This window comes from Epinephelus fuscoguttatus, linkage group LG20 (assembly GCF_011397635.1).
Source record: "Epinephelus fuscoguttatus linkage group LG20, E.fuscoguttatus.final_Chr_v1".
NCBI lineage: Eukaryota > Metazoa > Chordata > Actinopteri > Perciformes > Serranidae > Epinephelus > Epinephelus fuscoguttatus.
Window position 1 is genome coordinate 25,632,415 of NC_064771.1, and position 17,711 is coordinate 25,650,125.

Here is a 17,711-nt window from a genome sequence, read left to right on the forward strand (position 1 = left end):
CGAACGCACCCTGAGATCAGATTTCCAACTCAGAAACTCAGAGCAACTGCATCAGCCCCGACTTACGAATTCAAGATGGCTGCCGGTCACATACATAGTGAGTAAACACTCTGCTAAAGTACTGTTTATAGCAGTTTTATCTTATTTGTTTTACATTAGGTCAGCCTCATCTACGGTGTTCATCAGTTGGAGTGCATGATGGTTTTGAAGCTGTCTGTACTCCAAAAGTGCAAGGGCAACAAAGGCTTTCTTGCGGGCGTCCATGTTTTCTTCCGTCTTGTCCACTGTTGTCAACTAGAATGCAAAAACTGTTGTCAACTCGGAGGTGACGTCATTCCCACTTCTGACTTCTGACCTCCGAGTACAAAACAATCGCAGCATGTGTCTCAAATCACGTACTTCCGTTAGTACACTTCCATGTAGTATACTATGTGCACTCTGTACTTATTGGCGAATTTCGACAGGGTAGTGTTGTCTCAAACCGAACACGGAACAACGGAAATGACAGTTAGCAAACTAGCATTAGCATTTGCGTTATCGTTCACGGTACCAAATCATTACAGACGGCTAAATTAACCCAATAAACATACTGCTGGCTTATACCCGACAACAGTGTAGTGATGCTTAGTGTAAAAAGCTATTTCCAATTTGAAAAGTGGTCCCTCCCCTTCCGCTACGTAGCCAAGATGGCGACCATTGAGGGCGAGAAGTATCCATAGTTCCACACTCAACTTCTTGACCGTTTTGAGTGCACCATCTGGGTACTCAGAGTGCACTGCATTTTTTCCATACTTTTCTGTGTGAACGCACTTATGTGTAAGTACAGAAGTGCGCAATTTGAGACACAGCACAAGTGACTTGGTCCCACCTCTGCCAATAGCTAATGACCTGTTTTTGTTTTGTTTGTCTCCATCCTTATTTGCTGCTGCTGTTTTTAGCTCATCAGCCCAATGCTGTTGTTGTTTCCATCTGATAATTTGTTTTTGATGTTAAGCACTTCATATCTGTGAAAGAAAGGCGCCGTAGATATAAACTTCACTTACAAAGAGCAAAACAGGAAGTATGACTGCAATAATTTATTTTGAGATCAATGGATAATACAGCAACTTAAAAGGGGATATTGCCTTCGAAAAGACAATATTTACATGTTTTGTAACAAATAAAACATTCATCAGAAAATTCCATAACAACAACGCACAGATACAGATCATAATTGTTGAAGAAATTTAAACAACTAAAAGAAGTCTGAATTTACTATATGTTTCACAGCATTTTATAAACGTGTTGAAACGCTGCTCTTAGCATCAGAAAAACCCAAATGACCCTCTGTGTAACAAGACTTTCAGCAACTTTCAAGTTTTAACAAGGTTCACAGAGTTTTTGTTTGCACACAGCAGTTTAGTAAACAAACTAAACCGCAAACAAGATTGTAACAAGACAGCTTAATTGTTTACCTTTGAGGAAAAATTTTAAATACAGTCTTGAGTCTAAACTTTAGACTGCATGAGTATCTGGTAACACTACTTCTCCTTTAAGAAAATTAAAATGATGCAGTGGATACAATCACACTGATTATTTACATCACTTATTACCAGCAGAAATGTGAATTAACAGTTAAACATTTAAAATAAACTGATGATGTTTCCGCCTGTCTTGAAGTCTTTCCTGAGGCAGCCTGATCAGACAGAGCGCTTTTTAGACGCCTGTGGGGGTGGGGGCAGGGGGGAGTAATCGTCTTCAGTGACAGTGAAGCTTTTGCGTTGCTGAGCGCTTTGCGTTTTTCAAGAGTGAGCTGAACGCCTCGAGCTGAAAAAACTTCCAACTCAGAGCAGAAAAGCGCCCGGCTTCATTTGTGTGTGTTTTTTTTTTGTTTTTTTTTTATTCTTATCCCATTGTCCGATTGGATAAAAAGAGGGGCGGACCTTCTGTGGTGGTTACTTAGCAACATTTGTTTTAAATCGTAGGCTTCGACAAAAAGCCTAACAGACCGGTTTTCCTCTACAGCATTATTCCTGTACGTAAGTGTCAGTGTAACCTCATAGAAGCATTCTCCATACAGCGTCTGTATACTGTGTCTCTACAGTAATACCTTTCAGACTGTCTTTAAAGTGAAAATAACAACAGGATGATCAGTTTGGATTATGATTTTGAAAGCTGTGTGCGTATTCTTGAAGAGGTGGTTGTAGTTTAGAAGGACAAGATGGTTCTCTGGATGATGTCGACACACTCGCGCAGCTCGTGCTCTTTGATGATGAGGGGAGGAGCCAGGCGGATGATGTCACCGTGGGTGGGCTTAGCCAGCAGTCCGTTGTCACGAAGGCGTAAGCACACCTCCCAGGCGTTATAGTCTGTGGGGAACGTTGAAATATATGTCAGAATAAGTGACCGCAAGGTGCACAGGGTGTCTACAGGTCCTTAAGAAGTCTTCAAATGTCTTAAATTAAGTTCTTAATATAAGGCCTTAAAATTGTCTTAAATTCAGATTCAATGGGGCTGAAATATTTTCTCCAACCAGGCAGACCCAATGACTGTTTACAATCAATGGACAGGGGGCGTCGGTAGCGCAGTGGATAGTGCCAGCGCTCCATGTACAATGGCAATGCCTTGCCGCAGCGGTTGCAGGTTCGACTCCGGCTTGCAACCATTTGCTGCATGTCACCCCCCACTCTCTCTCACCCAGTTTTACTCTATCCTGTACATCAAAGGCAAAAAGCCTGAAAAAAATAATCTTAAAAAAACAAAAACAATCAATGGACAGACCATAGAAAAAGTCATTTTTGGCCTGCGGTATATCTTTGAATATTGCAATAATAAATAGCATTTATGACAGCGATGAGATTTTGTTTTCTTTTTCTATATAATGTGTATTTCCTGTATTTCCATTGCAGGTTTGGTCTTAAATTTCATATAAAGTAGTATTAAAATGGTCTTAAATGTAACTTTTTTATGCACCCTGGTTGCAAAATGAGCTTTACTCTTCATTTGTCTTCCCAAGAATCTTGTCCTATATGTAGAAAGGCAAGCTGCCTTAAAAAGGAAAAATCCAAACCAAAGCTCAATACATGACATTTTTCAACATACTTGATATAATACTTTTAATTCGTTGAAGCTGGAGTGTGGGACTTTTAAATGTAAATGAACATTATTACAGTAAAGCCCTCGCCAAAGTTTACACAGTGTTTATTTAGCCTATGGCCACCAGGGAAAGCTCTCTGTATATCACAGTATACCTGAGTTTGGTGTCTTTGGCAACTGACTTGTGTCGACAAGTGGAAGCTATGGTGGAAAATCCTATAAAGTGTTAAGAAAAGGTTTTGGGGGTGGATGCTCCAGATAAAAAAGAACTTCAGCATTCTGAGGTCGGATTAAAGTTAAAATAAAAATCTTGAGGAGAGCTCGCCACATGTGGTGGGCATGTGGTGAGCTCACCTACAGGAAGCACATGTCGGCAGTGCTTGTGTAATTACTATCACTGCCAGAGGGGGGAGACAAAAGTCATGCACTCCAGCTTCAATTTGAACCAGTATGTCCTAAAGATGAGTAGCACAAAGACTCAGTAGTCTAGACTCCTAGAAGACATTGTTCCTGTCACTAATTCAGTGTAAATGAACCAATCCTGCCTCCAAAAATGAGTAAATAACATCATAAATTAATTAATTAATATTTCAGCACTGTACCTTTGGTCTCTTTGATGACGACTGCGTTGAGGAGGCCTTTCCCTCTGACTGTTGTCACAATGTCTTTGGGCAGTTTATTCAGCTCGCTCCGCAGCAGCTCTCCCATCCTTTGAGCATTCTCTGCCAGCTTCTCCTCCTCCAGCACCTGCAAAATCAGGACAGAAAGAGTTAAAACAAAAGAACGAGAGAGCTTAATGACATCGTTGATCAAAGTGGCGCGCATATTTTTCTTCTGATGCCAACTTGTTTTTGAAAGTAACTGTATAATTATTTAAACTTAATGGTATGTTGCAGATCACAGTGGAAGTTTTCACCATTTAATCATATAAAACTCAGGCAAAATGAAAGGGCAAGTTGTAAAATGGTGGACAGACAAGGAAACTATAGGTAACACTGACCTGAAGTGCAGCGATGGCGACCTGACAGGCCACAGGGTTACCTCCATACGTTGACCCGTGTTCTCCAGGCTTGATTGTCAGCATTATCTCATCGTCACACAGCACAGCAGATATCTGAGGCACACAATCACAGATCAAAAGTACGTCCAACACAACTGGACTCCAAAAGTCCATCAAGTCTTTCAAAACAAATCTATACTGTGATATGAAGTGTGACCAAAGAAAAACAAAAATGCTTACAGGGTAAACTCCCCCAGAGAGAGCTTTGCCCAGAACAACGATATCTGGACGGACTTCCTCGTGGTCCACAGCCAGACGCCGGCCGGTTCTTGCCAAACCTGTCTGCACCTCATCAGCGATCCACAACACCTGGACAGAACACAGAGGACAGTCATCACCACGGTGCTAGGTTTCTTTGTGTGACCTGTAGATTCATATATCTAAAATTAGATAGAAGTGATGTTGCTGCATGATTTTCTCAGCCATTTTAGGTAGGGCTGAAAAATCTAAATTTCATCAAAACCTACTCTTTTTTCCCCAAAATCATTCATGCTTAATTTTATTTGAGTCTTTGGACAGTGTTACACATTCGGGGATGGTGCAGTGATGTACAAAGTTAAAAACTGTGTGTCTTTCTTTTATTTTTCCCAGTGTAAATATAGGAATTTTAACGATCTTCAGGAGATCTTTTAACAGGAAAATAAGTCCATGGAATTCCCCCCCCCAAAAAAGTACACTAATTTTATACCATATTTCAAAGTGTGTGCTGCTCTCAGTGAAGATAGTCTGGGTGACACAAAGTTGTAAAAAAAAATGTAAATCTCCTACACAGAATACTTTAACAGACTTGACCACATGCTGCATTTTATGACTCACAGTAAAGTTTTACAGCTGCTATAAATTGTCATCTTCTCCTTTGTTAACATTTGTATGACTCAAAACAGTGTATACTTAAGTGTTAGCACAGGGGACTGGACAGAACTGGCCAAAAGTTGTATTCACAAACATTCTGAGAACACTCTCAGAGCTCCTAACTTAGCCTAAAATTTTTAGTAAGGATCCTAACTTAGGAGTGACTTGGGAAAGTTCTCAGAGCGACTCTGAGCAAGGAAGAGACAGAAACCTTTATCTTAGTGAGGTATGGTTGACCCCATTGCTAGGCTTGATGCTTTCTTTTGACAGATGTGATTGGTTGTCACAGACACACCCCTTTGTGAGTCTACAGGGTGTGGACACCCAGTGGAAATGAACTGCTGACTCTGAAAGTGTTGTCAGTGTTCGTGTGATCACTCTGCTGATGGAAGGTTGAGACGGACCCGAGTCATCACTGCTGTGCTGTTGTATTTTTCCAGTTCTCCAAATATCTTAGTGTTGTGATCATTAATTGGGAAATGTTTGGGAGTATCCCTAATGAGATCAACCACACATATTATCCCTGCATGATCTAATCTGTAGCATTTCATTTACTCACTGTCATCCAGTGTTGGGAGAATATTTCTCCGACCTCTTTGTGTTTCCACCATTTTCTCCTCTGATTAAGAAACTCTTAAGCCTCTTAAAATACCTCCTCCCTGCTCCTAACAGTTTTTCACCTTAGGAGCTCTTTAATGTCTCAGATGCTCTGTGAATAACTTTTAATCCTTACTAGTCTTATCTTTAAGGGGAAATTCTAAGAATTTTCTTAGAATTTTGGCACTAGGAGCAACTCTCTGCACTAGGAAGCTTTGTGAATACAGCTCCTGAGCTGTCTTCTGTGGCTTATTCTCATTTAAGTAAATGTCTGTTGAGAAGGGCAGAAAGATATGCAAAGAAATTAATATTGGGATTATTTTGACGGATATGGCGATTGTGATACGGTTTGTGATTTTAGTGGGAATGGTCATTTTTGCTTTTTATTTTCACTGAAAAAATATAAAAATGGTGATTTTTGCTGGGATCTGTAACAAACATGAAGGTTTTCCTATTGTTGTATAACATTTACCTGTATCAAAATGAAGTAAATGAGGTAACGCACAGTGGTTAAGTGTATGGCCTACAGATGAAAGCCCCTGCATTTGCAGTATTACAAACTGAGTGTGGTGACATTGCCCGGAAAAATCACAAGTGCTTCCACAGTCATTAATAATCCCCTCTCACACGTCACACACTACAGCTGCAACGATTAGTCGATTAATCAATTGAAAGAAAATCAATTGGCAGCTATATTGTAAATTGATTGTTTTCAGTCATTTTTTATGCAAAATGTCACATTTTCTGGTCCTAGTTCCTTAAATTTGCTGCTTTTCTTTGTCATTCATGATCCTAAATGAAGAGCCTTTGGAGTTTGGACAGTTTGAAGATGTCACCTTAAGCACTAGAAAACTGTGATGAGCATTTTTCACAATTTTTTGACATTTTATGGAGTAAGCAATCAAATAATTGTAAAAAAAAAAATAATAATAATAATAATAAAAATTAGCAGATCAATTGATAATCTAAATAGTTGTTAACTGCAGCCTTATGGCACACCAAAACATACAAACATGGACACACACACAGACACACACACAGACACACACACACACCCCATATATGCCGTGGTAACCCTTTCATCTTGCCAGCTGCAGGACCCATAAAACAAGACCATATTAATAAATTCAACAGCCTGGTTTCAAGCTTTAACATGCCAACAAACACACTGCAATTACTGCTTATTACCCTGGGTGGTGCCAAAGCGAGCAAAACAGATATCTTCAAATAAGTAACTTTAACATTGCTGCTCTCCACTCATCTTGATTTGACTTTAACCCCTCTTCTTGTGAAGCAAAGATCAGCTAGGATGCTTGTTTGCTCTTTGCACCCAATAAAAAAAACATACAAATATCTAAAAATGAAGCCCAGACTGCAGTTTGCCCTCACTATATTTGGGAGTCAGGAGAAGACGCTCTTTAACAGCTGGCTGTTGTATGTTTGTGTGTGATGTTTTTTGCACTTCTCAGCAACATTGTAATATGTCCTGTTTAGGCCAAACACAGCTCCAAAAGCTGTGCAAACAGGAATAAAGTATGCACTTGTCCAGGCAGCATGACAAAACATGCAAAATGTTATCTCTAAATTAGTTCGCTGTATGTCCACATGTCACAGAGTAGCTTGATGATTCTCAAACTGTAGTAGTGTTGCCACAACACACTGTGGTGTTAAGAGATGACTGTTTAAAATGCAGTTATGTCTCACTCTAATCCCTACAAGTGCCTAAAAAAGCACTGGCACACTCACTCACCACAGAAGAAAGCCTGCTAGCTATTTGATGTCAACATTCATGTCTCCACCATTAACAAACCAGCATGGAACAAGCTTCAGGCATAATCACTGAAGAGACTGTTCAGAGGAGATGATGGCAAATATACTCTGTACTCTTCTTACTAACAAACCAGACAGCAGATCAGTTAAAGATGGATGTTTCACACAGTCAAAACAGTCGTGCATACAGTAAGTTAAGGAATAACTAATGACACATCATTCATGCTTTGCGTGTGTGTTTGTCAAAACTCACATTGTGTTTGGTGCAGAGTTCTCTGACTTTAGTCAGGTAGCCCTGGTCTGGCACCACCACCCCTGCCTCACCCTGGATGGGCTCCACCATGAAAGCAGCAGCATTTGGGTCCTGGAGAGCTTTCTGGGGAAGTAAAGAAAAAGACTCAGTCAGACATTTTTATCTGTCAAGCTGAGTCTGCCAAAAGATACATGCTACTTTGGTCAATCATTAGATTCTTATGTTTACACAGAAAAACAGCAGTTGCCAAGATAAAACTATCAGCAGACAAATGTGACTGTAGTCAGCCACTATGTCCTCATGTTTGCCTGCTCAAAGAGGTTGTCAAATCAGGTGTTATGGACAATCTTATTAACTAAATGTTGTTTCCGAATCGATTGTACACATGAAAGTTTGTTTGCAGATCTTGGGAAGTGCTACTGAATATGAGAAAAAGTTGTTCTGTTTAAAGCCGCTTTTACGCTGCCTCTTCAAGGTGGGAATTTCGTTGGTATGCCGCCTCATTTTTCTATATAAAAAGGTTCAATCCTGGAATGGGCGGACAAAGTTTTCTTGCTTTAAGCCAGCATCAGAGGTAGTAACAGCGCCGAAATTAGGTCTTTATAAACTTGACAGCCAGCAGGATGGGATCATGGGCGCCACAGGTGTGACATTTTGATGAAGTGTTATGCCTGGCACCCGCCACGGGTGATTTAAAAAGGTAGCTGACTGCAGTTAGAAGCTAACTCAAAGAAGAATTACACAAGATGAAAATGTCACGTAGCTGCTCTGGCTGCAGTTCAACCTGCTTGAAAAATTCACAAGAATACAGGGAGTGTTTGATGCTCAAAATTTCCTCTGGGAGTACCCCCAACCTCCCCTGTTTTATATGTGTCCCATCTGAAGTTGAAACATCAGCCCTTTTTAAAAACAGGAATTATGCAAATTTGGAGGAAAGCCCAATCAGTCTTATTTCAGCACTGGCAGTAGCAAAATGCTGCCTACCTAATTTTGTTTATACAGAATGCGCCTTTTCGGGGCAATGGGGGGCATCTAAAACCCATTGTTTGGTTCTGTGTAAAAATGCAAAGGCTCGGGGGATTAGAAAGAGGTGAGACTGCTAAAGTCCACTCCTCATCTCTGCTTGAGGCTACATTAGCCACTACTTGCACAACACATCCAAATCTTCAACCACACTGTTAGAAGTTAAGTTGCATTGTGGGTAATGTAGGCACCAGGTTTTGACAAGGAAAAGGAATGCATGGTATAAACTAGAATATTGCCCTGGGATTGTATGCCCCTGTGCACCAGTCAAGTTTCTTTTACAGTTTACACCCATGTCTGTGAAAACATGGAGTCTCCCCTTCTGTCCCTGAGATACGACGTTGAATAATGGCTACAATGGCTGAATAAAGTGCAAATCTCTGCCTTCATTGGAAGAAAAAAAATCCTACGCAGCAGCCGCCCTCACCTCTGCTGTAGTTTTTGTTTGTCTCCCAGGTCTTGCCAGGAAATGCATTACGAATACAATGCAATTTGGCAGCAGACTTCAAGATTCTGTGCGCTGGGCGGCCAGACACACATCCTGAAATCGTAATACCTCCGGCCAAAGCTATCGCCAGCACAGAGTCATAACAAAAATCTTTCTGCTGCATCTATTTGATCCTTTTAGCTGCAACTTGCAGCTCCATAGCTTACTCTCAGTCAGTCCACAATAATTCACCCACCCTTTGGCGTCAGTGTTTAAACTAGGAGGCTAAATTTGGTATGAAGGTCAAGTGTGTGTGTTTGTGTGTGTGTGAGAAGGTGTGTGTTCATGCCAATTGGCGAAGAGGTGGGGGATCTAAATGCGTTACAGCCTTGCACAAGATTTTGTGGAAAGTTTGTCATGAGCCAAAGAAAAGCTGGTTAACTGTTAATGTGTAACTTCTAAATGGATTCATTTAACGTGACCAAACTTTGTTAATCTGTGCGTGTACAATACTCTTAAGTAGATGGTAATGTTGTCAGTATAAGATTGATCTACAGCTCAGGGCTGAATAAAGTGCAGATCTTTGCCTTCATTGGGGAAAAAAACCCTAAGCAGCAGCCTCCCTCACCTCTGCTGTGTTTTTTTGTTTGTCCTTCAGGTCTTGCCAGGAAAAACATTGTGAGGACAATGCAATTTGGCAGCAGGCGTCAAGATCCTGTGTGTTGGATCCTCCCACCAGCACATGAACACTGACCACAAGTATGATGAAACTTAAGCTGCCTCTGTTGTCAGAGTTTCTTTACAAACCCAGTATGTAACAACTCGAACGTAAAAGAGCCTAATGCCTGGTGTGCAGTGACTGAAACATACCTTAACCTTACCCCTGTAATTTTGGCCTTTTAACGGCTGTGTGGACAATAGATGAAGAAACCTTTTTACACATTAACTGCCAGTGACAGCATGAAACTCAGTCAGTCATATCAGTCCGTAGTCTGTCAGTAGTACTGTGTCTCATGACTGAAACAAGTTAAAGCAAACATGATAGATAATGTAAAGACAGAATCTAAACGTGTACCTCCAGTGCAGCAATGTCGTTGTACGGGACAAGCTCAAAGCCTGGCATGTAGGGACCAAAACCTTCGTAACTGCTGGGGTCTGTTGAGCTGGAGATGGCTGCCATGGTGCGGCCCCAGAAGTTTCCCTCTAAGAGTGAATGAGATGGCAAACATATTGTTCTGAGTTCACATCTTTGCATAGTGTAGGAAATTTAGTCACCTTATTCTATATCTGTTGAGAGATTTGGTGAGCATGAGAGCTAGTAGTGGTAGTAGGGTTTTTGGGTTATATATTTCAAAATACAGTGACTAATGTTGGTAATTTGGTAAAACTCCATAACTGTGATGTAGTATTCTTCGACGGAAGATGTTGACTCACCTGCAAAAATGATTTTGGCCTGGTTTTTGGGGACTCCCTTTACATTGTAAGCCCACTTGCGGGCAAGCTTGCAGGCTGTCTCGCCACCTTCGACGCCTAATTTGCAACAGAAGAAATACATGTCAACATTTAAACTCATGATAGCCTGAAGATGTTTCTAGCAGTCAGCGCTGGGCGTTTCCTTACAGTACCTGTATTCATGGGTAAGACTTTGTCATAGCCGAACAAGGCCGTGATGTACTCCTCATAGGCTCCCAGTACATTGTTGTAGAACGCTCTGGAAGTCAGGCAGAGTTTGGAGGCCTGGGCGCTGAGCGCGGCAGTGATCTTTGGGTGGCAGTGACCCTGGTTTACTGCACTGTATGCACTGAGGAAGTCGTAATACCGGGTGCCCTCCACATCCCAAACATAGATACCTGTAGTGAAGAGTAAAACCAAGTTCTTAGGACGTGTCTGTGGTGATTCATAAGTAATTTTGAAGTAGGAAAACAGGTGTCATAGTCTGGGCTCTTTCTTTCACACAGTGCAAAGCAGTAAAACAGCCCAGGGCGTTGCTAGTTTCAGGCCAGTGCAGTTGTCATTTTTATGGCCAGCGCCCAGGTTATGTAAGTATGCATTTAAGCCTATCATCCATGAGCTTGTAGGTCTCAACATGAGGCATTGCCAGGTGTTTGCTGAGGCATGACATTACTGTTGAGGCAGCAGAAAGTGATTGCACCATGGACCAACAAAAACGTGGTCTAAAGTCAATAGTGCATATAGTAAAATACACACCTACACAGACACACAACACATCTGCACTCTAATTGTTACATGCAGAGGGGTTACTGGTGGATGAAATGATACATCATTATTGAGGAAAATATTAATCACACTCTAAAATGTGAACGTAGCAGAGAGCAGAGCAGAGCTGCTGTCCGCTGTGCGCATTTACGCATCAGTAGCAGCTTAACTTCATTGATTATTTCAGTGGCTAACAGTTATGTTTTGTTTCTTCCTTTAACTTCATAACAATAGTTTCAGTTTTGCTGCTTCGATGTCCCATGATATTTGCTGCAGTGTCATTCCTCGCCTCTCCAATTTGCAGAATCCACCATGTAGTAAATAGCAATGCCCCAGGTGCAGGCGGACCAGGCTTTGAAAGGGAATGGGAGATGACACTGATTGAATTCATGTTACACCCAAAACACATCCATGATCACATAAGGGACTAAATACAACCCCTTCTCCTCCTTGCACCTTACTTTGTGCCCAGATTATGAGCCAAAACAAAAGTGGAGTTGGACGTGCCTTTAATGCACTTGCTCCATGCTCTATAGATCATTTATATAGGGCCCCATGGCTTCATATAAGTTTCTCTTTTGATTTGCTGAAGGCCCCTTGATTGTTTTTCCTCACCTTGTGACTGGGGCGTGGTCTGTATACTTTACTGTCTGTGTCTGGCAATGATCGTTGATCTCTAAATAAGCCTGAGGGCTGAAATGGCATCTGAATAACAGAAATGCTAATGGCCACTGGTCTGGACTCACCCTCTCCCCTCTCTAAGGCCACTGGCAGGGGGTGGTAGTTGTGCGCTCCATACTTGTCCTCTCGGGCGTAGATTTCCTCCGAGGAGAGCGGACGGTCAGACGTCAGTTTGGAGGCGGCAGTGGAGGCAGGACGTGTGCCAGAGTGGACACTGCGACTGAGAATGGGGGCAGCGCGGCTCAGGTTGCGGCTGAGCTGGAGAATCATTCCCTTCATGGTTGTATGCTGCTACGTCTGTAACATGGCAGAGCAAACCACAGTGCAGAATTTAGGATAATTATTTGTTTATTATTAATAACATGAATTAAAAAGACAGTTCACCAAAACTATGTATTTTTTCCTTTTACCTGTCGTGCTATTTATCACTGTAGATTGTTTTGCTGTGAGTTGCAGTATTGGAGATATCAGCTGTAGAGATGTCTGCCTTCTCTCAAAAATAATGGAACTAGATGGCACTCGGCTTGTGGTGCTCAAAGCACCAAAACGACCTTCTTGTGAGCAGTTTCATGAAGGACCCGTTTTCTTTCTACTAAACTACACCCACCGACTGTATCCCCACACAAATCGAAGCGTGCACCAACTGCTAGATCACTTAGCACCACTGAGCTAGCTAACGTTAGCAGCTCATCAAGAAGGACACCATTAATGTTTACACTTGGCACTGTCATGAGCCTCTCGTCCATGAGTAGATGCACACTTCCTCCTGCGTGGTGATACAACTGGTGGGTGTAGTGCGGTAGAAAGAAAACAGTTCCTCCATGGAACTGCTCACAACAAGGTCTGTCAATTATCTTGACTAACTGGGTCATGATTTCTGCATAGAGACATTGCTGTTGGGATTTTCAAATGTATATTTTTGGCGCTTTGAGCACAACAAGCTGAGTGTCATCTAGTTCCATTATACTGGAGAGAGGGCAGACATCTCTACGGCCGATATCTCCAACACTCAGCAACTCACACCAAAACAATCTAGATTGATAAATAGCACTACAGGTAAGAGGAAAAATATTGATTTTTGGGTGAACCGTCCCTGTAAGTATACATTTCTCCCCTCACTATATTTAAAGGCACTGGATATGAAACGATAGGTCAATTAACTGGCAACTATTTTGATAATCAAGCAGGCTAACATTTGCAGTCATGCCTAATCGTAAAGTGAGTTTTGGATTGTTGTCGGAAATTCTTAAATGCATTTTTCACCGTTTACTTACATTTTAAAGACAACAATTTATAAGCCTGATGAAGAAAGTTCAGCCCTTGTATGTACACAGCTATGCAGTGAGTAATAGAGGTTGAAACACAAGTTGGACTTTGCAGATGTTACTGCAAGCAGCCTGTTTTTGATAAACCTGTTAATCCAGTCCCTCCAGTCTCGCTCTTACCTTGACAGACAAAGAAATGTCCTTAAAAAAAAAACACACTGAAGCTACAAAAATTGAGCCCAGCTTGGTGAGATTCCACAGAGCACATGGGCTTAGCAGGTCTGCTGAGTAACGCATCTCTTTCACATTCAGCACAATAGACGAACATGCTTTTGAGGGGGGTGGGTTCACAAAAGTTAGGCTAATCCCACTGCAGCACAGCAGCTCGACTGTTATGTTCCAGACTTTTCTATTGGATCACAAAGTAGACTTCTTTTAAATTTCCCTTCACTGCTGTTACCTAGGAAAGGAACCTGCTACTTCTCCTGCTGCTGACCTTTTGTAGAACGCATTGCTGCTTTCTAAATGTTTAATGTGTGTGACTGAGGGGTTGGCTTTCATGATGTCGTGGCACTGGATGGTTTCGAGATGACTCACGCTACGGTGTTGTGGCAATGTTTTCTTGTGGCAGGTTCAATTCTGAAGCCAAACCTACTGTTGCTATCTTCAGCACATCACTGCGACACACTGTCTTTGTAGCATCCATGTTGTTATCACATTTCAACTTCAAGCTCACCAACACAAAGTCAGAAGAACAAATTTCCAACTTGGGAAACGGGACCATCCAAGGAGCACATGAATGCAGCTTAAGGCATTTTAGGGACTGTTCTTTGCTCATCAAAGTAGAGGAGTGGCTGGGTGTTGACTTTTTTTTTTTTTGCTTTTACCCTCCGTGTATTTTTTTCCTTGAGCTTCCTTGAGTGACTGGCAGAAAATGCTGGACTCTCTTTCCACCATAAATAAATTATTAGATTTTTAAAACTTAACCTTTGATATTTGAAAGTTAAAAATTAAAGATGCAGTTGAAAAAGACACGGTTTTGTCACGTATACTGGTAAGTTTGTACCAGACTTTTAATTTTAATGAAATGTCACAACTTTGAGCTCAAATTTGGTTTTATGTTTGTTTTTTTTTCCTGACAGAAGCTTTGTCGCAAGTGATGTGTCCAAGAACCACTGGAAGTTTCTGGCTGTGATAAATGGTGTAATTTTGGCAATTTTAAAAGAAAACATGCCTTCCAAACAGTGTCCAAAATTAACACCTACCAAGAGCAAATTGCATGTAGATTTTCTGTTTGGCGAGTAAATTTCAGGAAGGCTATCCGCCACTCTGGTGCGTAAATGTTTGCATCAGAATAGTCATGTAATTAAAAACAATGTGGAGTTTCTGCTGCGTTTTGGTGTCATTTAGGGGCACACTGCTCTGCTGCTCCTGCTGTATTGGATATCAGCTGATGTGCTAAACTATCACTTCGCGCCAGTCTGCTGCAAGCTAGCATTACACCCAAACTCTCTAGCTCATCAGCGTCTCTTCTTCTGCTCTTACCCTTCACAATAAAAGCCTTAGACATATAAACCGCATCACTGCTTTCCAGAGGGGCCTTTTTCACATGCTGAGGCTGTGGTGATGAGTTGTTCAATATACTGAAATCATTTTACTTTAGATTTAGCTCTGACCTCTTCTATGAGTTTGTGTTCAACATAATACCTTATTATCTCAATTAAACGAAATGTATGTGACAGAAAAAGGCCAATCATTATTTTGACGGATAAAAAAATATGCACAAAAACATCGGCATGTCATCAGTATTAGACGATATTGGCTTTAAGATTAATCAGAATCGATCAACATGCTTTTTCTTATTTTGCACAATGAATATTATATTTATTGAAAAGCCATGTTGTATTTCATGTCTTCATTTGCTGGTGGGCCTTCACGATGAGAGTAAGCATGCATAATATCATGTTAATTCCACTACAGAGGAAACTTGATGATCACTACAATTAGTTGGGGAAAAAAAGTGGATATATCATTATTGGTATCGGGAATCAGACAAATAACTTCTTGTATATTGGCATATCAGATATTGGTAAAAAAATAAAAAATAAAAATTAAAATAAAAAAATATTGTGCATCCCTATTTTTTTCCATCTACCAGGCCCCTTGATAGGTGAGTTAAAAAGTTTTTTTATTTTCTTAAAATCGGCGGTAAAATAAATACAAACTACAGCTATATAAAGTTGTATGCCCCTCCATTTTCCCAAATAATCTGCAGGCTTACACAACAGCAGCTGGCAAGAATAATATCAGTATGTTGGCACGGCAGACATTATTTGATTTTTAAAAACATACCCTTTGATGTGTGAAAGTTAAAAGTTGAAAACAAAATCCTGGAGCTGAAAAACACCTTGGTTTTCCGCTACTGTCACACACCCAACAGTGCAGGATTAAATGTCAGGATCTACTTTGTGCAACCGGTTTAACTTTGGCAGTATTTTACTATTTTAAATCTAGATTTGGTTATGTCTCCTGACAGAAGCATTTGTCACACATGTGTTTTTGATAATCCACTGACAATGTGTGTTTAATTTTTCACAGTTTGTGTTCAATCCACAGTTTCTGGCTGTGATACGTGGTGAGATTTTGGTGATTTTTACAGAAAACACGCCTTTAAACGAAACACAAAATACAACTATTTAAAGTTGTAACTCCGTCCCCAGTGCTCCAAAAAACTATTTGCCATTCCACCCCTGTGTTGCATCATCCCATTCCCCTCTCATAAGTCACCAGCAGTCCCTTAGTGTACAAAAAATTCCATAAAAGCATTTCTAAAATGACAAGACAGTTGTGAAAACTGCAGACAAGCCTTGCTATATGAACATATATGTAAAGATAAGACACCCAGTATTTGGCTCTGGGTAATCGATAACCTTGTGCAATGAATAAACACACGCAGCAAACAAGCAGCACCTGGACTGGTCCCCATGAAGGACAGTGGACCCGTGCCAGTGACATGTCACTGAGTCACTATCACACCTCTTGAGATGATAGGTTTGTTGGGGAGCTGCCTCCAAGGCACACCCACCATCATCACAGCACGGAGCTAAATAAAGACCACGAGCTTCAGTTGCTTTCTAATTAAACTATTTTGTATTACATGATACTGTGTTATGAAACATAACTTGAAGCTCTTTAAAACTCTTCAGTAAAATGCCACAGTTAATATAAATGAATAAATTAATGCTTCTTCTCGTGTAAACACTTCAAAGAGGTTGCTCGTTTCCGTTGGTTAGAACAACTAAGTTACCACCGGCTAGCTAGCTAAGATTAGCACCGTCCTGCTGTCAGTTACCTTAAGCTATCACTAAAATATAAATTAAGCGGTACGGAGCAGGACAGAGGAGACATGGAGTAAAGTCACACAGTACCAGAAAGAGGTGAAGCGAAGTAAAAACCCTCTTGAATCGTGAGTGATGCTCGCCTGCTCTGTCAGACGGTTGTGATGCGAGGTTCCGGTGCGGCTTATATGATGAGCCCCCAGACCGTGGTGCTTTATTGCGTGCTGACGTCAGAGGTGCGGACTGTGAGCAGAGGACACGCCCACATGTTGCAACATTTCCCATGATTACGTCGAGACGTCCAAATCATCCCAAAAAATAAAATAAAATACAATATAAAATGAAATAAAATGACTGAATTAAATAGAATTAAATATAAAAAAATGACAAAAAATGAAATTTAGAGTGCAATAAAATAAGATAAAATAACATTTAAAAAATGAAATGAAATAAAATGTAAAATGAAATAAAATAACATAAGAATAAAATAAATATAAAATGAAATGAAATAACATGAAATAAAAATAAATAGAATATAAAATAAAATAACATGAAATAAAATAGATTAAATTTAATTAAAAAAATGAAATGGAATAATATAAATAAATTAGAATTAAATTGAAATGAAATGAATTAGATTAAAAAAATGAAATAACATACCATAAAATAAAATATAGAATAAAATAACGTGAAATAAATAAATTAAATTAAAAAATAAAATAAAATATAAAATGAAATTAAATAAAATAGAATATAAAATGAAGTATAATACCATAAAATAAAATCAATACAATAAAAACATAAAATGAAATAAAAACATTCTGATGGAGTGTCTTTTCTTATGTAAAATAACATATCATGATAACAAAAAATGTAATGGAATAATATAATACAGAAAGGCCCTCAGGCATTCTGTATTGCTACAGATCCTGCAGATGAACATTTCTCATGTGATGCAATCTCTGCATCTCTATGAGTCCGCACGTGCTTGCAGTGTTTTTTTTTTCTTTTCTTTTTTTTTTTAATGTGCACGTGGCACTTATTCACATCATTCATAAACCCACTGACTTTAATACCTCGAATGTGTCCCAGCAAGATTTCTACTCGTGATCAAAACTTCCTGCACATGCAAAACATTTCCCACGTGTGTGGT

At 40.2% G+C, this 17,711-nt stretch overlaps 1 protein-coding gene across 1 annotated transcript; it reads right to left on the reverse strand.

Moving 5' to 3' along the window:
• Positions 1-1,061: 1,061 nt before the first annotated feature.
• Positions 1,062-16,787, reverse strand: oat (ornithine aminotransferase). Its single transcript, XM_049564138.1, has 10 exons — positions 16,649-16,787; positions 12,021-12,252; positions 10,683-10,907; positions 10,492-10,587; positions 10,133-10,260; positions 7,608-7,730; positions 4,316-4,444; positions 4,076-4,189; positions 3,678-3,822; positions 1,062-2,348 (listed from the first exon to the last, which is right to left on the reverse strand). Exons 2-10 carry the CDS (start codon positions 12,232-12,234, stop codon positions 2,188-2,190), a joined length of 1,335 nt encoding a protein of 444 aa, XP_049420095.1. The 5' UTR covers positions 12,235-12,252; positions 16,649-16,787; the 3' UTR covers positions 1,062-2,187.
• Positions 16,788-17,711: the final 924 nt, after the last annotated feature.